Here is a 14511-nt window from a genome sequence, read left to right on the forward strand (position 1 = left end):
CCGCACTCATTATTAATGATCTGAGGGACAGCTTTCATTTGATCTATTACTTAGGATGGGACGGCGGCTGCTGTGCTGCTGCATCCCTGCTGGATCTTTAATTATTTCATGGAGGGCTTTCCTCCTCTCCGCTGCTCCTTCTCTGTTGTGCAGATGAAATATTGAAGTTGTGGAGTGTAGTGCAAAGTGGCCCCATACAGCGTTAGGTGTGTATGTATGTGTGTGTGTGTGTGTGTACGTGTCTCCTCCTTTGCTTCCCTTTTTCTTTTGTGCACTGTGTTTGGACACTGTAAATAAAGCTGAGCTCCTCCTGCAACTCAACTTTAGTAATAAAGCCACAGATTGGAAGCAGAAATTTATTTCCACAAACCGCAGTTCAAACCTTTGAAACATTCAGCGTGAAAAAGTGTGAGTTGTTGTTATCGTTAAAACCTCTGAGTATATCCTGGCTGGCTGACAAAAACAACTGAAATAAAAAAATCCCTAATCTTTCCAAAAAGGAGGGAAAAAAAACACACTATGACAAATGTTAGGAGAATTATTTCACTGCATGTGTAATGCACTGTGATTATGGGCCATTAATGTCAGATTACAGTCGTGTCAAGGGGCAGTAATGGCATGATATCACCACTTTTTTTTTTTAATTTGACTGCTTAACAACATCTGACAGGGAAATGTGGCTATCAACACACAACTTCCCATTCAGGTACGTCTGGTAAACAAAGTTCCACACGCTACATCCTCCCTTTGTGTCACGTAGGTAACACATACTGGCAGCTTATGAATTCAGTGTTTGAATCCATTCTCTATAAACATAATGACACCTTATTTTAGATTATGTGACTACATGTGATGGTAAAATTTGCATCCGCAGCATCTCTCCGCTCAGTAAAACATTGAATCGCTGTAATTGGTAGTAGGAGTAATCCATGCGCTTATGTGGGGGAGTATTGGAATGACATTGATATACAGCGCTCCATTAATTGCCATATGAATAGGGTCTGCATTGGTTGGCGCTCTGCTGATGCATCACAGTAAAAGAGATGGGTCACTCTGTCTTCTCCAGCCCGCAGCTTTGCCAAGCTCATAATTACTAAAACCCCCAATTAATCTTCCCATCACATAAGCCAAATATACACTTCCTCCCTATATAAATGACTTACAGTACTGGTATATGTTCTTAGTAAATGTGCCTGTGCTCATGGGAACATCAGGAACCAGATTGTGATCTCAAGTGCGCTCAGGTTATTAAAACAAGTGGCATCACAGCCAAATTAAAGCCCACTTACATAAAGATCTTAGAAGTTGGCATACGAGTTGTTTTGGAAGAAAACACTTTTACACCAAAACAGATGTGTAGTGTGGTTTTATTTAACTGAAACTTTTTTTTTCAAATTAAAAGCACAGAATAGAATCTTTTGACACTTTTGTGCACTTAAATGAAGTTTAACTCACTGTTTCCATCCACTTTCTCAGTCTGAATAAGAGTGCAGTTACATTGTGTCTGAAGGCTGATTTCTGAGAGGTCACAACAGCATGCGCACTTATTCTTGACAATACTTTTAGTGTGTGTGTGTGCATGTCTACATGAATATGTATTTTTGATTGTAGCATGCAGTTTTGGCCCCTAGCCATTCAACCTTTTACTCATTGTGAATAGAATCTCTTCTCCACAGTCCAATCTGGCTGCCGTCTGTCCCACTATCGCATTCACAACACCTTACTGGCACCCAGTGGTGAAAGGAGATACTGCGACCCCCTTTTTTTTTGCTGCCAGCAGGGGAGATGGAGAACTGTTTACAAGTGGCATTTGCCCCTAATTAAAAGCAGCACTTGTTGGAGCACTTGGTCTGCAGAAGGACTAGCATCCACAGTGATGCGTACTGGGCCACTGATCCTCCGATAAGCCTCCTCCACTCTGCACAAAAACACCCACACACATATACACATTTACACAAACAATGGTCAACAAGTGAGAAAAATAGGTGTAAAAACAGAGGACGACTTTAAGTATGATAATGCTCACACCTTTACAGCACAGGAAGGTGTTAAGACACTACATGTGTGAGAAAGATAGCGTGCTGTACTGCTAAGTACACAGTTTCCATCCATAATAATATCATTTTTTTTAATTACGTAACATAAATCTAAAGTTTAAGCACTTTTTAAAACTGACAGTTTTGACACCATGTGCAATTTAAGCATATGGCTGGTTTGGTTTTAGTTCTGAAAGTGTGAAATTTTAAAGCTGCAGTCTGTCATTTATATCATATGTGACACATCAGTGACTGATAAGACCCAATCAGAAAGAGGCTTATTGTTTCCAAACTTAAACTGGGTCAGCAGCATTTCCAAAAATGTTTTATGTGCCCTGAAACACCAGAGTAGTGAGAACATTGTGAGTGTAACTCTTGTGACAGTGATTGACCCAGTCCGCAGAGTCTCTCAGTCTTTCAGGGGCGCACCGTTACCTCCCTCCATTTTCTAATTCTGCTAGCCCAACATCTGGCTGTCCCATGTGGAAAGACCATTATGTCAGGACACAGGATGAATGAAAGCAGCCATCGACCTGTCTGAGTAGCGCCTAACTGGGCCCGGTTTTGACCAGCTTAATGGAGCACAGCAGCTCAGCCACTAATCACCTGCTCTTTCTCATCAGCTCACATCTCCTATGGGACAATAATTGATTGTTAAGTGTTTGATAGATCAGAGTAAGGCTGAGATGGCCTGACTGTGGATGTGCAGTGCAGTGTGTAGCCTCCTTTCTGTGGTTTCACACTCAGTGGGAACTTTTTACCTTAGAGAGAGGACAAGCAGACAAATGTGACTGAGGTTTTCTTTCCTGCCCTTTTGTCTATAGACTGTATATGAAGATGAATGACATGACAGCTCCCAAAACCATCTCAACAAGCCCCCTAGTGGCTGACAGTTGTGGTCATAAACCCAGTCTCTTCAATTATAGTGGGTGGGACACGGACCCAACTAAAAACTAAAACTACTCCTCAAGTAAATTTTTCCGAGACATAGCTTATGTCTCGTTAGCTAGCTGATCTGTGTTTATTAGGGTTATAGATATATATAGATGGCATCTTTTTTTCAACACAGCAGCTCCCAGGAAGCTAGATGATTTGGCCTCACTGAGCTGTGTCAGCCATCTTTATGTACAGTCTATGCTTTTATGTGTAATTACCTGCTCTGGCCACAATTTTGAGGAGGAAGTGAAACACTGACTTTAGCATAATAAAATATTATTAAATTATTGAATTAAATTAAAATAATCACCATTTTATTTACACGCTTCTCATGTATAGCACCATCTTGTCCTACTGGAGATGTCACATGGTTGGCTGGTGTGCAAGTCCAACAGTAGCTAGCATTAGCTTACCAGCAGTGACCAAGCTCAAAGCGATTCAAAGGAGGTCATCAATAAAGCACTCGCTATGTAAGAGACGGAGCATGAAAGTGGACAGTCTTTGTCTGGTTATTGACTCCAAAGACGTCCTCACTACATGCAGTGGATCCACTTGCCAGTGTTAAACCTGTCAGGTTTTAGGGTGATAATCATCTTTTAAATGATGTTAACTACAGCCAGTGTTTAATTTACTCTTTAACACCCTCATCTGTACCTTTAACTATATTAATAAATCATCATTTTCATTAGTAATATAATTAAAATAAACTTAACCACTGCTAGATTTTTACTCATGGAAGGAAAAAAGTAAACCCTAATATGAGTGCTGTAAAGGTTATTGGATTAGTCAATATTCAGAAAATGAGTTTAATTAATAATTCATGTTTTTAATCATTTTTATTTATATTTCAAATTCTAAACCCACTTTTTTGTATATGTGTGTGCTCTCACCTGAGTCTGAAGAGCTGGTTGTGATCCAGCTCTTGCTCCTCGTCTGTCTTTCCAAGCCCTCTGTCCCTCAGCCTCCTCTTCCTCTCCTCAGGGTCCAGGGTGAGTACGACCACCAGGCTGGGCTGGAGCAGGTCACTGGGCCAGCGGTACACCTCCGATCCCTCTGCCGGGAGGTTGCCCACTGGACCACTTACTGCTGTGGCGATGGCGTAAGCTGCTGTGCTGTGCCAGAATCTGAAAGTGGATTGAAAGGTGAGAGAGACGTGTTAGAGGTAGATGTTAAATATTGAGCTGTAGATCTTAAGCCCTGTGGGATCCACAACTTTGTAGAAGAGAAAAAAAGGATCAGACTTTAGTCCAACTGTAACATCTCTGCTGACTTCACCTGTCAACAATGACAGGCGCCTTCATGCCCTCTTGGCTTATTTGTTCTGCCGTGATGTAGTTCCCCACAGCATAGAAAGCTCTGCGGATGAGGGGTGGCTCCCGATCAAAGCAGGATCTCCAGGGGGACAGGCACTGGGGAGGGGACCGCAGAAGGGTGGCCCCTAGAGTATCTCGCAGAGACTCTGTCAGAGTGGTCTTACCTGGGAAAGAGAAAGGAAGAGGAAGAGGAGGAGGGACAAAGAGACACAAAGAGGAAGAATTCATCCTTTTATATTAAATGTAATAAGGAAGTGAAGTGAAAAGTTGAGCTAAAACTCCCATTCGTACTACAGGGTTGAGGTTTCATGAGGTTTGCAAAGACTATTAGATGAGCAAGCTATTCAATAAACCATTTTCATAGTGATGTAACTTTTCTGAGGTCATGATACATGATATTCCATTAGGCCAAGCACACTGGCAGATAATGGTTTTAGCAGAGAACAACCGGCCATCACTTTAGCAAGACATCTATACATCAAACAGATCACATATTTATTTAAGAGGTAATAACATTAACCTGTGGCATCCAGGCCTTCTATGACAATAACAGGGAAGTCTGCTTTATTTCTGGCCTCCGCTTGGCTGGGCAGCAGCTCCAGAACAGACTCGGCCTCTGGGATGATGTCACCACACTGCAGAACAGACAGGGTCTGAGTGAGAGGAGGCTGGAGGGACACACACACACACACACACACACACTGCTGTGGGGCACCTGGCCCTAATAGATAACTAAGAGAAAGAGGCCACTTGGCATTCATTGCAGTACCTTTCTTCTCCACATGAGTGTGTCAGTTTACCATCTGCAGAATGAGTGCATACACACCTTTTTTAAGACATCACGTGCTTCTTCAAGGCTGTAGAAAACATCAGAGTTGATGATATTTAGTGTGGCCGGGTGGTATCCTGGCGCTTCTGACGTCACCACATAGTATTTGTCTTCTATTTCCATCATCTGGCTTCCCGTATGTGACCACAGGTGCTGAGTCCACTGTTGACCATCTTCACTTTGAAAGTATGAACACACCAACACTGGGTCACGCTGTGTTAAATCACTCAAAAGTCGCTCTATCGGAGGGGAACTGTCAGAATTGCTTTTTAAAAAATAGCCCTTGACGAGAGAATTTCTGACGTTTGGCAGAAAGGAGGACATGGGAGACAAATGGCACTCTGGAGGCAAGTCTCTCAACAATTTGTCTTTCAGCTCACAGTAGAACTTGGCACTCTTGATTCTGTCGCTGCTGCAGACAAGGAGAGAGTAACATCTGTCGTGGTTTTGCACCGCAGAGAAGACGCGCGGCGGCGCTTCATGACTCCGGTGCTGCTGCTGCTGCTGCTGCTGTTTTTGAATTGCAAAATAAAGAGACGCTCCATCCAGGTCCACTGAAAACACACGGGAGGACCAACGCGGAAGGAGAGACATTATGTGTCTTGCCATCCTTTGCACACAGGTCGCATTAATAAGTTTACAATCTGCGAGGCGTTACTTACACTGCAGGAAAAACGAAAGTATGTCTCACAGAGGGAAAACGAAACTTAAACTAGCTCCAACTGACGCCCCCTGCTGATGCAAAGGAATGCTTTCCTTAAGTTATGTTTCTGCAAAAAGGAAACAAGGCATCAGCAGCCTGGTGATGTGGAGGACCATTAATGCCATATCACATTTTTAAATATTGTTATTTTTTTAATGATAAATTAAATAAAAGTTAGAGTTAGAACCTCATAATTAAGCCTGATTTCCTTTTATATGGAAAACCATTGCTGCCAATGTCATTTTAATGAGAAATAATGACTTATTATCTCTCAGTAATGCATCTAATGTGCAGTAGAAGGACACATGTCAGCATTCGAATAACAGGAATAATACCATCCATCATCCGAATCACTTAAATAAAAAAAATGAAAAAAAAATAAATAAAATGCAATGAAACAAAGGAAAAAGAGTAGAATAGAATTCAATATTTTAACATACTAAGACACTTTCTCATAATAAGTTTGCATTTTTCCCCCAATAACAATACCATATATCAAAATAGCAACTAATTGTTTCAAAATAAGAGGGCACATTATTATAATATTGAGTTAGAATTACAAAATAATCACTTTTTTGTGTCCCAAAAATAATATAAAACAGCTTTAAAGCTGGCAGTAGATGCATGGATGCCATGATCGAAGACCATTTACTGTATGTAGGCCTACATGAGACCATATGCCAGGAGTTCTGCATCAACTGATGCACAATTTCTGAACTGCAACTTCAGTCATCCTTCGTGGTTCTGCAAAGAATTGTCTAACCCACTTTTTGTGTTACTTTTGTGTATTTGAGGAAATATATTTTGCACAATTGGAAAGAGATTCTCATTATTTTACATAGTAGCATAATTCCTTATTTCCTATTATTACTTTAGCAGCAATGGGCTTCCATACAAAATCTCATGCGCACAGAAGAGAAATGAAACCAAATGCAACTTTGTAATCCAACTATGATGTCACCACGGTGTCAGCTTCTTTTACTGCTACTATAAACTACATTATTTGTGTAAGTTCATTACAGTTTGACTTTGAGCCAGCATTTTTATCACGCCTAGTCATCTGTCAGCACTGCACCCGGTTTCGTTTTCGAAGTTTGTAAACAGAAACTCAACCAGCTGACGGACGCGCCTTCTCTATATAAAAGCTGCAGATGCGCGCGGACACACACACACACACGGTGTAGATACCACAACAAAACGTCTGAAGATGCGTGTTTCTGCGGTGATCGCGTCCCTGCAGCGCTGCATCAGCAGCATTCTTTGCGTTTTTGCAAGGGTTTTTTCAAAGTATAATTACTGGACAACGGGAGCGTGCACGGGGACGAGCACAGCAGTTTTAGCTGCTGGAAGTAAAGTGGACCAAAACACAGAGCAAAACAGAACCACTCCAACAAGTGTCAACTACCATTTTACGCGCAAGTGTAACTACAAATGTGGTTTTTGTTTTCATACTGCAAAAACCTCCTTCGTTCTGCCTCTGGAGGAGGCAAAGAGGGGCCTCAGACTCCTGAAGGACTCAGGTAAACTTATCTATTTTATATTAGTAAGTGTTTTCTTCTTTGTTTTGCATGTGGATCATTTTCAATGTCTGTTTATTAGGGATGGAAAAGATCAACTTCTCAGGTGGAGAGCCCTTCCTGCATGACAGGGGGGAGTTTCTAGGGCAGATGGTTCAGTACTGTAAGCTGGACCTGCAGCTTCCAAGTGTCAGCATCGTCAGCAATGGAAGCATGATCAGAGAACAGTGGTTCCAGAAATATGGTGAGACCCCAAATCAGTATTTACTGATAAGGAAACATTCAGTATGCATATGCAGTATGGATTCTGATTCATGCTTTTTTCTCTTCTAGGTGACTGTTTGGACATCCTGGCCATCTCTTGTGACAGCTTTAATGAAGAAACCAACCAGCTGATTGGCCGAACTCAAGGCAGGAAGAGCCACCTCGACAGCCTCTACAAGATCCGCAACTGGTGCCAGCAGTACAAAGTGGCATTCAAGATCAACTCTGTCATCAACACCTTCAACATTGATGAGGACATGACGGAGAACATCATCCAGCTTAACCCCGTCCGCTGGAAGGTAGAGACAGAAGCAGAAACTGTGTATCTGTGTGTGTGTGTGTGTGTGTGTGTGTTTGCATGGTGTAATCCTATCACATCATTGTTGTGTTCAGGTATTCCAGTGTCTGTTGATTGACGGGGAGAATGCAGGGGAGGCAGCCCTGAGAGAGGCAGAGAGGTTCGTCATCAGTGACCAGCAGTTTCAGGAGTTTCTGGATAGACACAGCAGCGTCTCCTGCCTCGTTCCTGAGTCTAACGAGAAGGTAGTGAAAAGCGTGTGACTGCAGATATGATTACATGCTTCCTCATGACATATTAACAAGTTATCATGTGACCAGGATGTTTCCATAAACAAACAAAAGCTCATTATATAACACAGCGATGGTCAACCTTAGTCATGTTATGTCACCATGGCAACAACAGGTGTGTCCCAGCCATAGTCATCCTCTTTAGTTGTCACGGGACATATTTATTGACTTACTTATTGAATTGTAGTGCAGGTCAGTATAAAACATAATTGTTTGCCTAGTTAATAACATCTTTGATGTTCATGTTTATGCATTGCTGTTAAAATACCATGTGATAGAATAATGATGATTTTAAAGCCAATGTCAATGTGTGACGTTCTTCACAGATGAGAAACTCCTACCTGATCCTGGATGAATATGTGAGTATTGATTATTAAAAAGACAAACTTGCTATATTATTTTTTTTTGTCTAGTACTTAACTGTTCTTTTAATTTTCTTTATTTCACAGATGCGTTTCCTGGACTGTCGAGAGGGAAGGAAGGACCCGTCCAAATCCATCCTGGATGTCGGTGTGAAGGAAGCCATTTGTTTTAGTGGCTTTGATGAAAAAATGTTTCTGAAGAGAGGAGGGAAATATGTTTGGAGCAAAGGTGACATGAAGCTGGAATGGTGAAATTCTGTTTCGCCTGTTTTTGCACAAAAACCTTGCACTGTATGAATGTTTTATGTTTATTTATGCGCTTTTATGGCTTAAGGACTGCTTTTTAAGAGTTACAAGTTACGTCGAAGTCAACACACAGGCAGCATATATAGAAACAAGCTAACAGAGGAAGAACGGTCAAAGAAGCAATGGGAGTCCAAGAGAGGAAATGAGTCATTTTACTTTATACAGAACACACCCTCTCTAGAAATGTGCTGTAGGAGTGTTTGAATTCACATAGCAAGCTACAAATTACATAAAGAAACATAAGTACGACAAAGGAAGCCACAATTAAATCCAGGATGATCATCCAAACCCCTGTATAAACACCTGGCGAGAGATATTTAGGAACTACTGTGTTGATAAGAAAGAAATCAAACTTTTAAGAAGGAACACACTTAGAATAAAGCAGAAAATAAACTTTTAGGACATTTGGCCTGGTTTGGTTTAATTACCTCCAAATAGAGATCATGTTTGTTTGAAGAATATAGGAAAAAAGTTGTTACTTCTTGTGTTGCTGGACAATTAACCTCTTTATTTTATGCACCTTTAAAACAGATCAAGTATTAAATGTTTGTTATATAGATTTTGTATAATGTGTGTGAGAATAACTGTAATTTAATAAATCTGTTTTGGATCGAAAGAAAATCATCATTGATTTTTTTTTTACTTTGTCACTTAAGAGTTAATTTTGTTCATTACAGTTTGGCATCAGTGTCCTTTCTATGACATCATAGTTCTGCAGAACTACAATATGTGTTGTTACATTTTCCTATTTTAGGATAGGCCTGAAATCAGTCTGTGTGGAACTGGTCACACTAGATCTGGTAACAACATATTTCCATGTGAAGTAACACTAGCAACTGTATGTGAACGACAACTGAAAGGAATGTGATCCTTAATGTAGATTCACTGACTCTGGCGGTCAGTGACTGACAGGTCATGTGGACGATGTTGGGAGACATGGCTGCACTGAAGTCACACAGAGTCCTCACAGTGATGTATGTGTTGGTCTCCTCTCAGGGTTGATGTGGGACTGACTCTGTCTGTGTGATCTGCAGGGGCCTGATCAGTGTGCTGTCTTCCTTTTGGTCTTCTGTCCTCACATACTTCACTCATGGACTCCAGACACCACTGCTCTAACCTTCGTTCTCACCTTCTCTCTCTGCACCTGCTGTCTCTTCTCTGCAGGGACCTGTGCTGGATGAAGGTCATCCCTGGCTGTCAGTCACAGTGGAGGAGTGCTGATGATCCGGACAGCTTGCAGTCTGAAACTGGGTTATGCAGGACAATGATCCCAAACACAGCAGCACGTCTCCATCAGAGTGTCTGAGAAGAAAATGGTCCAGTTAAAGTCTAGACCTTAACCGGACTGAAGTGCTGTGGTGGGACCTTTAGAGGGCGCTGCATGATCCAAACTCAGAACAGCAGCTTTGTTAAAGCGTTGAATCGAGTTTACAACTGTCTGTGCTTTGAAGCAAACTGACTTTTGTCTTTATTTTGAACAGGTTGTGGTCAACAAAACAAAATTTACTGCACAAAACCATACTGTGGAAGTTTCAGTATTTTATTCTCACAATCAGAAAGTGTAACTGATGTATGATCATTTCATATTTTAGAATGCAGTGTGTGTCTTCTAGGAAATAATGGAAGTGGTTCCAGGTGCTTTCATTCAGATCCACAGTCACTTCTGATGTCAGACTCAGAGGAAGTCTGCCGCAGGTCACAGAGCAAAGAAGCTGGAGGATCAGTGTGTGACCTCAGTGTGTTCAGTGTTTGTGGTTAATGTAGTTTCAATAACAAATGTCATATGAAGTAAAATGTTTGTTTTTCAGGTATCCTTGCTGTTGCACAGAGCCTGCACTGCCACCTACTGGTTGTGTAGCACCCAGCAATCAATACAACAAGAAACATATTTGTATAATTACATTGGATACATATTTCAATGTTACTGAATGAATACTGTGTCAAAATGTGATAATTTCCTTCATCATAAAAATGACAAATTTGTCACATTTTATTAACTAGTGTCCAGGACTCACAACTACAACCAGTTATGAATACAACAATAAACCTATATAAAACTTGTAAGCACTAAATAATGACATGTAATATATGCATTTTTCTGGCATTTTTTAAACTACTGTCATGACGACAGAACGCGAGCATTCTATGTTGCTGTGGTTCCCTATAAATACCGCCAGGTGGCATCACATGTCGCCATTTCACACGTGACCCCTGAGAGATTAGCAGCACTTTGCAGCACTCTGACAACGAGAACTTGGACAACCTTTTACAGTGACAAACACTTCAAACTTGGATTTTCAACTCCCCATTAACATGGGCAAGGTGAGCTTATTATTAATTTATAGTTTTTATCACTAATTTGGGGCTAACTTGACTGCAACATGCTAGGTGGTTAGCTTAACTAGTGCTTTGCTCTTTAGCTAGGTTATTAGCTGACCAAAGAACTTTTAAACTAAAAAACATGTACTGTCACAAACAGTTTGGCTAATTAGTGAGCGTGATAACTGAGGAATGTGATTTTGTTTTCATTTTTATGTGAAACTTGAATTTAAACACAAAAATAGTGATTTTGTCAAAGTGTTTCTTCAACATCCCCTTTGGTTTTTCTGTCTTCTGTTTTCATGTCAAAAAAAATGTTGTACTAGTTGAAATAAATACATTTATTGAATTATTTTTAGTTTGGTGGGGTTACAAAACATTTGTACTGTCCGCTATGCCGCCATGTTTTAGGATTTATAAGAGCATTTTTCAAATCACGCATGCGCGTTGCTGGGCTCTCATGGTCATGTCCGATCTCTGTGCAGACTGAAATAAGAAGATAACATCTATTTATCTATTTGTCAAATAAATAACACACAATATCTATTTATTAAAAGGGATTTTAGGCGTCATTAATTTTCAACATTTCATAGTATTATTTTATTCATGTTCATGCTATTATTTTATTCATGTTCATGCTGTCATGTGTAATGCATTGCTTATACATGTTCAATAATGACTGTTGATCAGATACAAAGAAACTAGTTTAGTGCAGAAGTGAAAGCAGCTGTTGAGCTGTGACTTAAAGGATCATCTTAATGGGACTGAAGCTTGTTGGCTTTATAATGTGTCTAAGATTTCTCTCTACTGTCAGTGTATGCACGGTATGATGTGCTAATTGTTGCAGATGTGTGATCCATGTAAGAAGTTATCATATGTGACATGTTGAATGAAATGCATTTTGTGTGTGTTTGTAACAGCGTAACAGGAAGCAGAAGAGCAGCCCTGCTGTCCCTGTGGAGCCCCCAGCCAAACGGCCCTGCAGTGAGGTGAGTCCACCACAGCAGACTGAAATGTACACTCAGACAAACTGTCACTAGGTACAGAGAAACGTGTACTAATGAATATTTAGAGAGCTAAGTGTTTAACAATAGTAATGACCTACAGGTATATCCTGCCCCTTCCCGGCCAGAGGGGAGCTCCACAGCCCAACCATCCACCTCCACCCAGCAGGAGGTGAGTAGTCCACACACCAGAGAAATGTATCCTCACAGACAGCTGACTTCTGCAGACATTATCTGTAGCCATTCATAAAAACAGGAAGTACCTGTGGAAGAGTTCTATTAGCTGGTCAGACTTTATGTTATGAATGTTATGACTGAATGTTTACCATCCTGGTATTACAAATAGGTGTATCCTCAGCCCTCCAGCCCTCAGCCGTCCACCTCTGCCCAGCAGGAGGTGAGCGATGCACATGACTACTTTGGTGAAATGCGGCTGACCTTTAGTGCAGTTGTTTTTAACAGTTCACAAAAATACAAGAAAATTGACAAGAATAGAATAGAATAGAGACAAGAATACAATTAATCATTTGAGAGCTCAGTGTTCAACAATATATTGTTGATTACAGGGGTTTCCTGGCACTGCCCAGCCAGAGAGGAGCTCCAGCCCTCAGCCGTCCACCTCTGCCCAGCGGGAGGTGAGTAGAGCACACCAGAGAAATGTATCCTCACAGACAGCTGACTTCTGCAGACATTATCTGTAGCCATTCATAAAAACAGGAAATACCTGTGGAAGAGTTCTATTAACTGATCAGACTTTATGTTATTTGAATGTTTACCATCCTGTTCTTGCAATCAGGTGTACCCTTTCCCTGACCGGACAGAGAGATGCTTCAGCCCCCAGCCGTCCACCTCTGCACAGCAGGAGGTGAGTAGTGCACACTCTGGAGACATGTTTACTGACAGAAAACTACTAGGAGTTATCTGTAGGAACTGATAAACACAGGAACAGCCTGTTGAAGAAGAGCAGGTGTAGGTGAGTCCTCAGTGTCTTAACAATGTGTTTCTCACAGGTTAGCCCCTCCTGGCCAGAGAGGAGCTCCAGCCCCCAGCCATCCACCTCTGCCCAGCAGGAGGTGAGTAATCCACTGCAGAGCTTATGGGTAATCATTTACAAAGAGAGAAGCAAACTGAAGAGTACTAGTAAGTGTTTTGAGAGCTCAGTGTCTAATTATTGCACACAGGGAAGTCCTGCGTTGCCAGTTAGGAGTCCTGAGCCGTCCTTCTCAGAATTGCTGCGTCAAAGACTGCAGGCCGAGCACGGGGTGAGTTTAGATGAAACATTGCTGACAGCGAGTGAAAACCTCCTTCCATCTAAGTGATTTGTCTCATTGTTGGTACTGAAGTGTTTGAGCATCATTTCATTTCTCTCCTCTCTTCATCTCTTGCAGGCTGTTGAACAGAATCTCCTTTACCTCTTGGCACCCCGGCAGTTACTGCTGTCCTTTGATGGGGACCAGCCTACAGTCATCCCACCTGACTGGGTGTCACCGTCAGAGATTGTAGAGGTAACACGGCTGGTGCATATTGCGTGGAATGTTTCCCCATTCAGTGTAGAAATGTAAGTTTCTACACATGAAAGTGCACGAAGGGCAATTTTGGAGGTATGCACACATTCCTGATTCGTTGTATATAGTTCTCTCTTTTCCTTCGCTAAAATCTTTAGGATAAGTGTAGGATGAGAAGTTTAGGATGAGTTCAGTATGATACGTTTAAGATAAATGTAGGATGATAAGTTTAGGATAAGTGTAGGATGTTAGGTTTACTATAAGTTTAGGATGATAAGTTTAGGATAAGTGTAGGATGTTAGGTTTACTATAAGTTTAGAATGATAAGTTTAGGATAAGTGTAGGATATAGTTAAGTATAGATAAGTGACTAAGTTTATTTTATGCACTGATCAGCCAACATTAAAAGCAGCTGTTTGATGCCATGGAAATGTGGACATGGTCTGCAGCAGTGTTTAGGATGGAGCTCTGTGTCAAAGTAACATCCACATGATCCAAACCACTGCACAGCACAAGAGCTGCTGTTTGATGCTCTGACTCAGTCATCCAGCCGTCACTAGTTGGCCCTTGTTAAACTAATTCATATTTGTGCACACATGCACATTAAATGTTCTACTTCACACATCAGATTCAAGAAGTGATTGCTCACTTGCTGCCTCATATCACCCATTGTGACAATAATCAGTGCTGTTTTTAATGTTGTGTCTGATGACTGCAGATATACGATAATTAATACCTTAAAATACCTTCATGTTTTTCCCCTGCAGGTCTTAAAAAGTCTTTACTGTGCAGAGAACCATATTATAGTAAAGTGAAAAAAATACAGTAAA

The 14511-nt window shown here is 41.1% G+C and overlaps 2 protein-coding genes across 2 annotated transcripts; one reads left to right on the forward strand and one right to left on the reverse strand.

Annotated features, from left to right (window-relative positions):
• Positions 1 to 1349: 1349 nt before the first annotated feature.
• cmpk2 (cytidine monophosphate (UMP-CMP) kinase 2, mitochondrial) lies at positions 1350 to 5815 on the reverse strand. The gene is made up of 5 exons (XM_028395339.1): positions 5112 to 5815; positions 4806 to 4920; positions 4248 to 4449; positions 3863 to 4096; positions 1350 to 1918 (listed from the first exon to the last, which is right to left on the reverse strand). Exons 1-5 carry the CDS (start codon positions 5721 to 5723, stop codon positions 1798 to 1800), a joined length of 1284 nt encoding a protein of 427 aa, XP_028251140.1. The 5' UTR covers positions 5724 to 5815; the 3' UTR covers positions 1350 to 1797.
• Positions 5816 to 6927: 1112 nt separating this feature from the next.
• rsad2 (radical S-adenosyl methionine domain containing 2) lies at positions 6928 to 9481 on the forward strand. The gene is made up of 6 exons (XM_028395340.1): positions 6928 to 7337; positions 7417 to 7578; positions 7668 to 7897; positions 7992 to 8141; positions 8513 to 8545; positions 8636 to 9481. Exons 1-6 carry the CDS (start codon positions 7025 to 7027, stop codon positions 8798 to 8800), a joined length of 1053 nt encoding a protein of 350 aa, XP_028251141.1. The 5' UTR covers positions 6928 to 7024; the 3' UTR covers positions 8801 to 9481.
• The last annotated feature ends 5030 nt before the right edge of the window (positions 9482 to 14511 follow it).

Source organism: Parambassis ranga, chromosome 22 (genome assembly GCF_900634625.1).
Source record: "Parambassis ranga chromosome 22, fParRan2.1, whole genome shotgun sequence".
NCBI classification, from domain to species: Eukaryota; Metazoa; Chordata; class Actinopteri; family Ambassidae; genus Parambassis; species Parambassis ranga.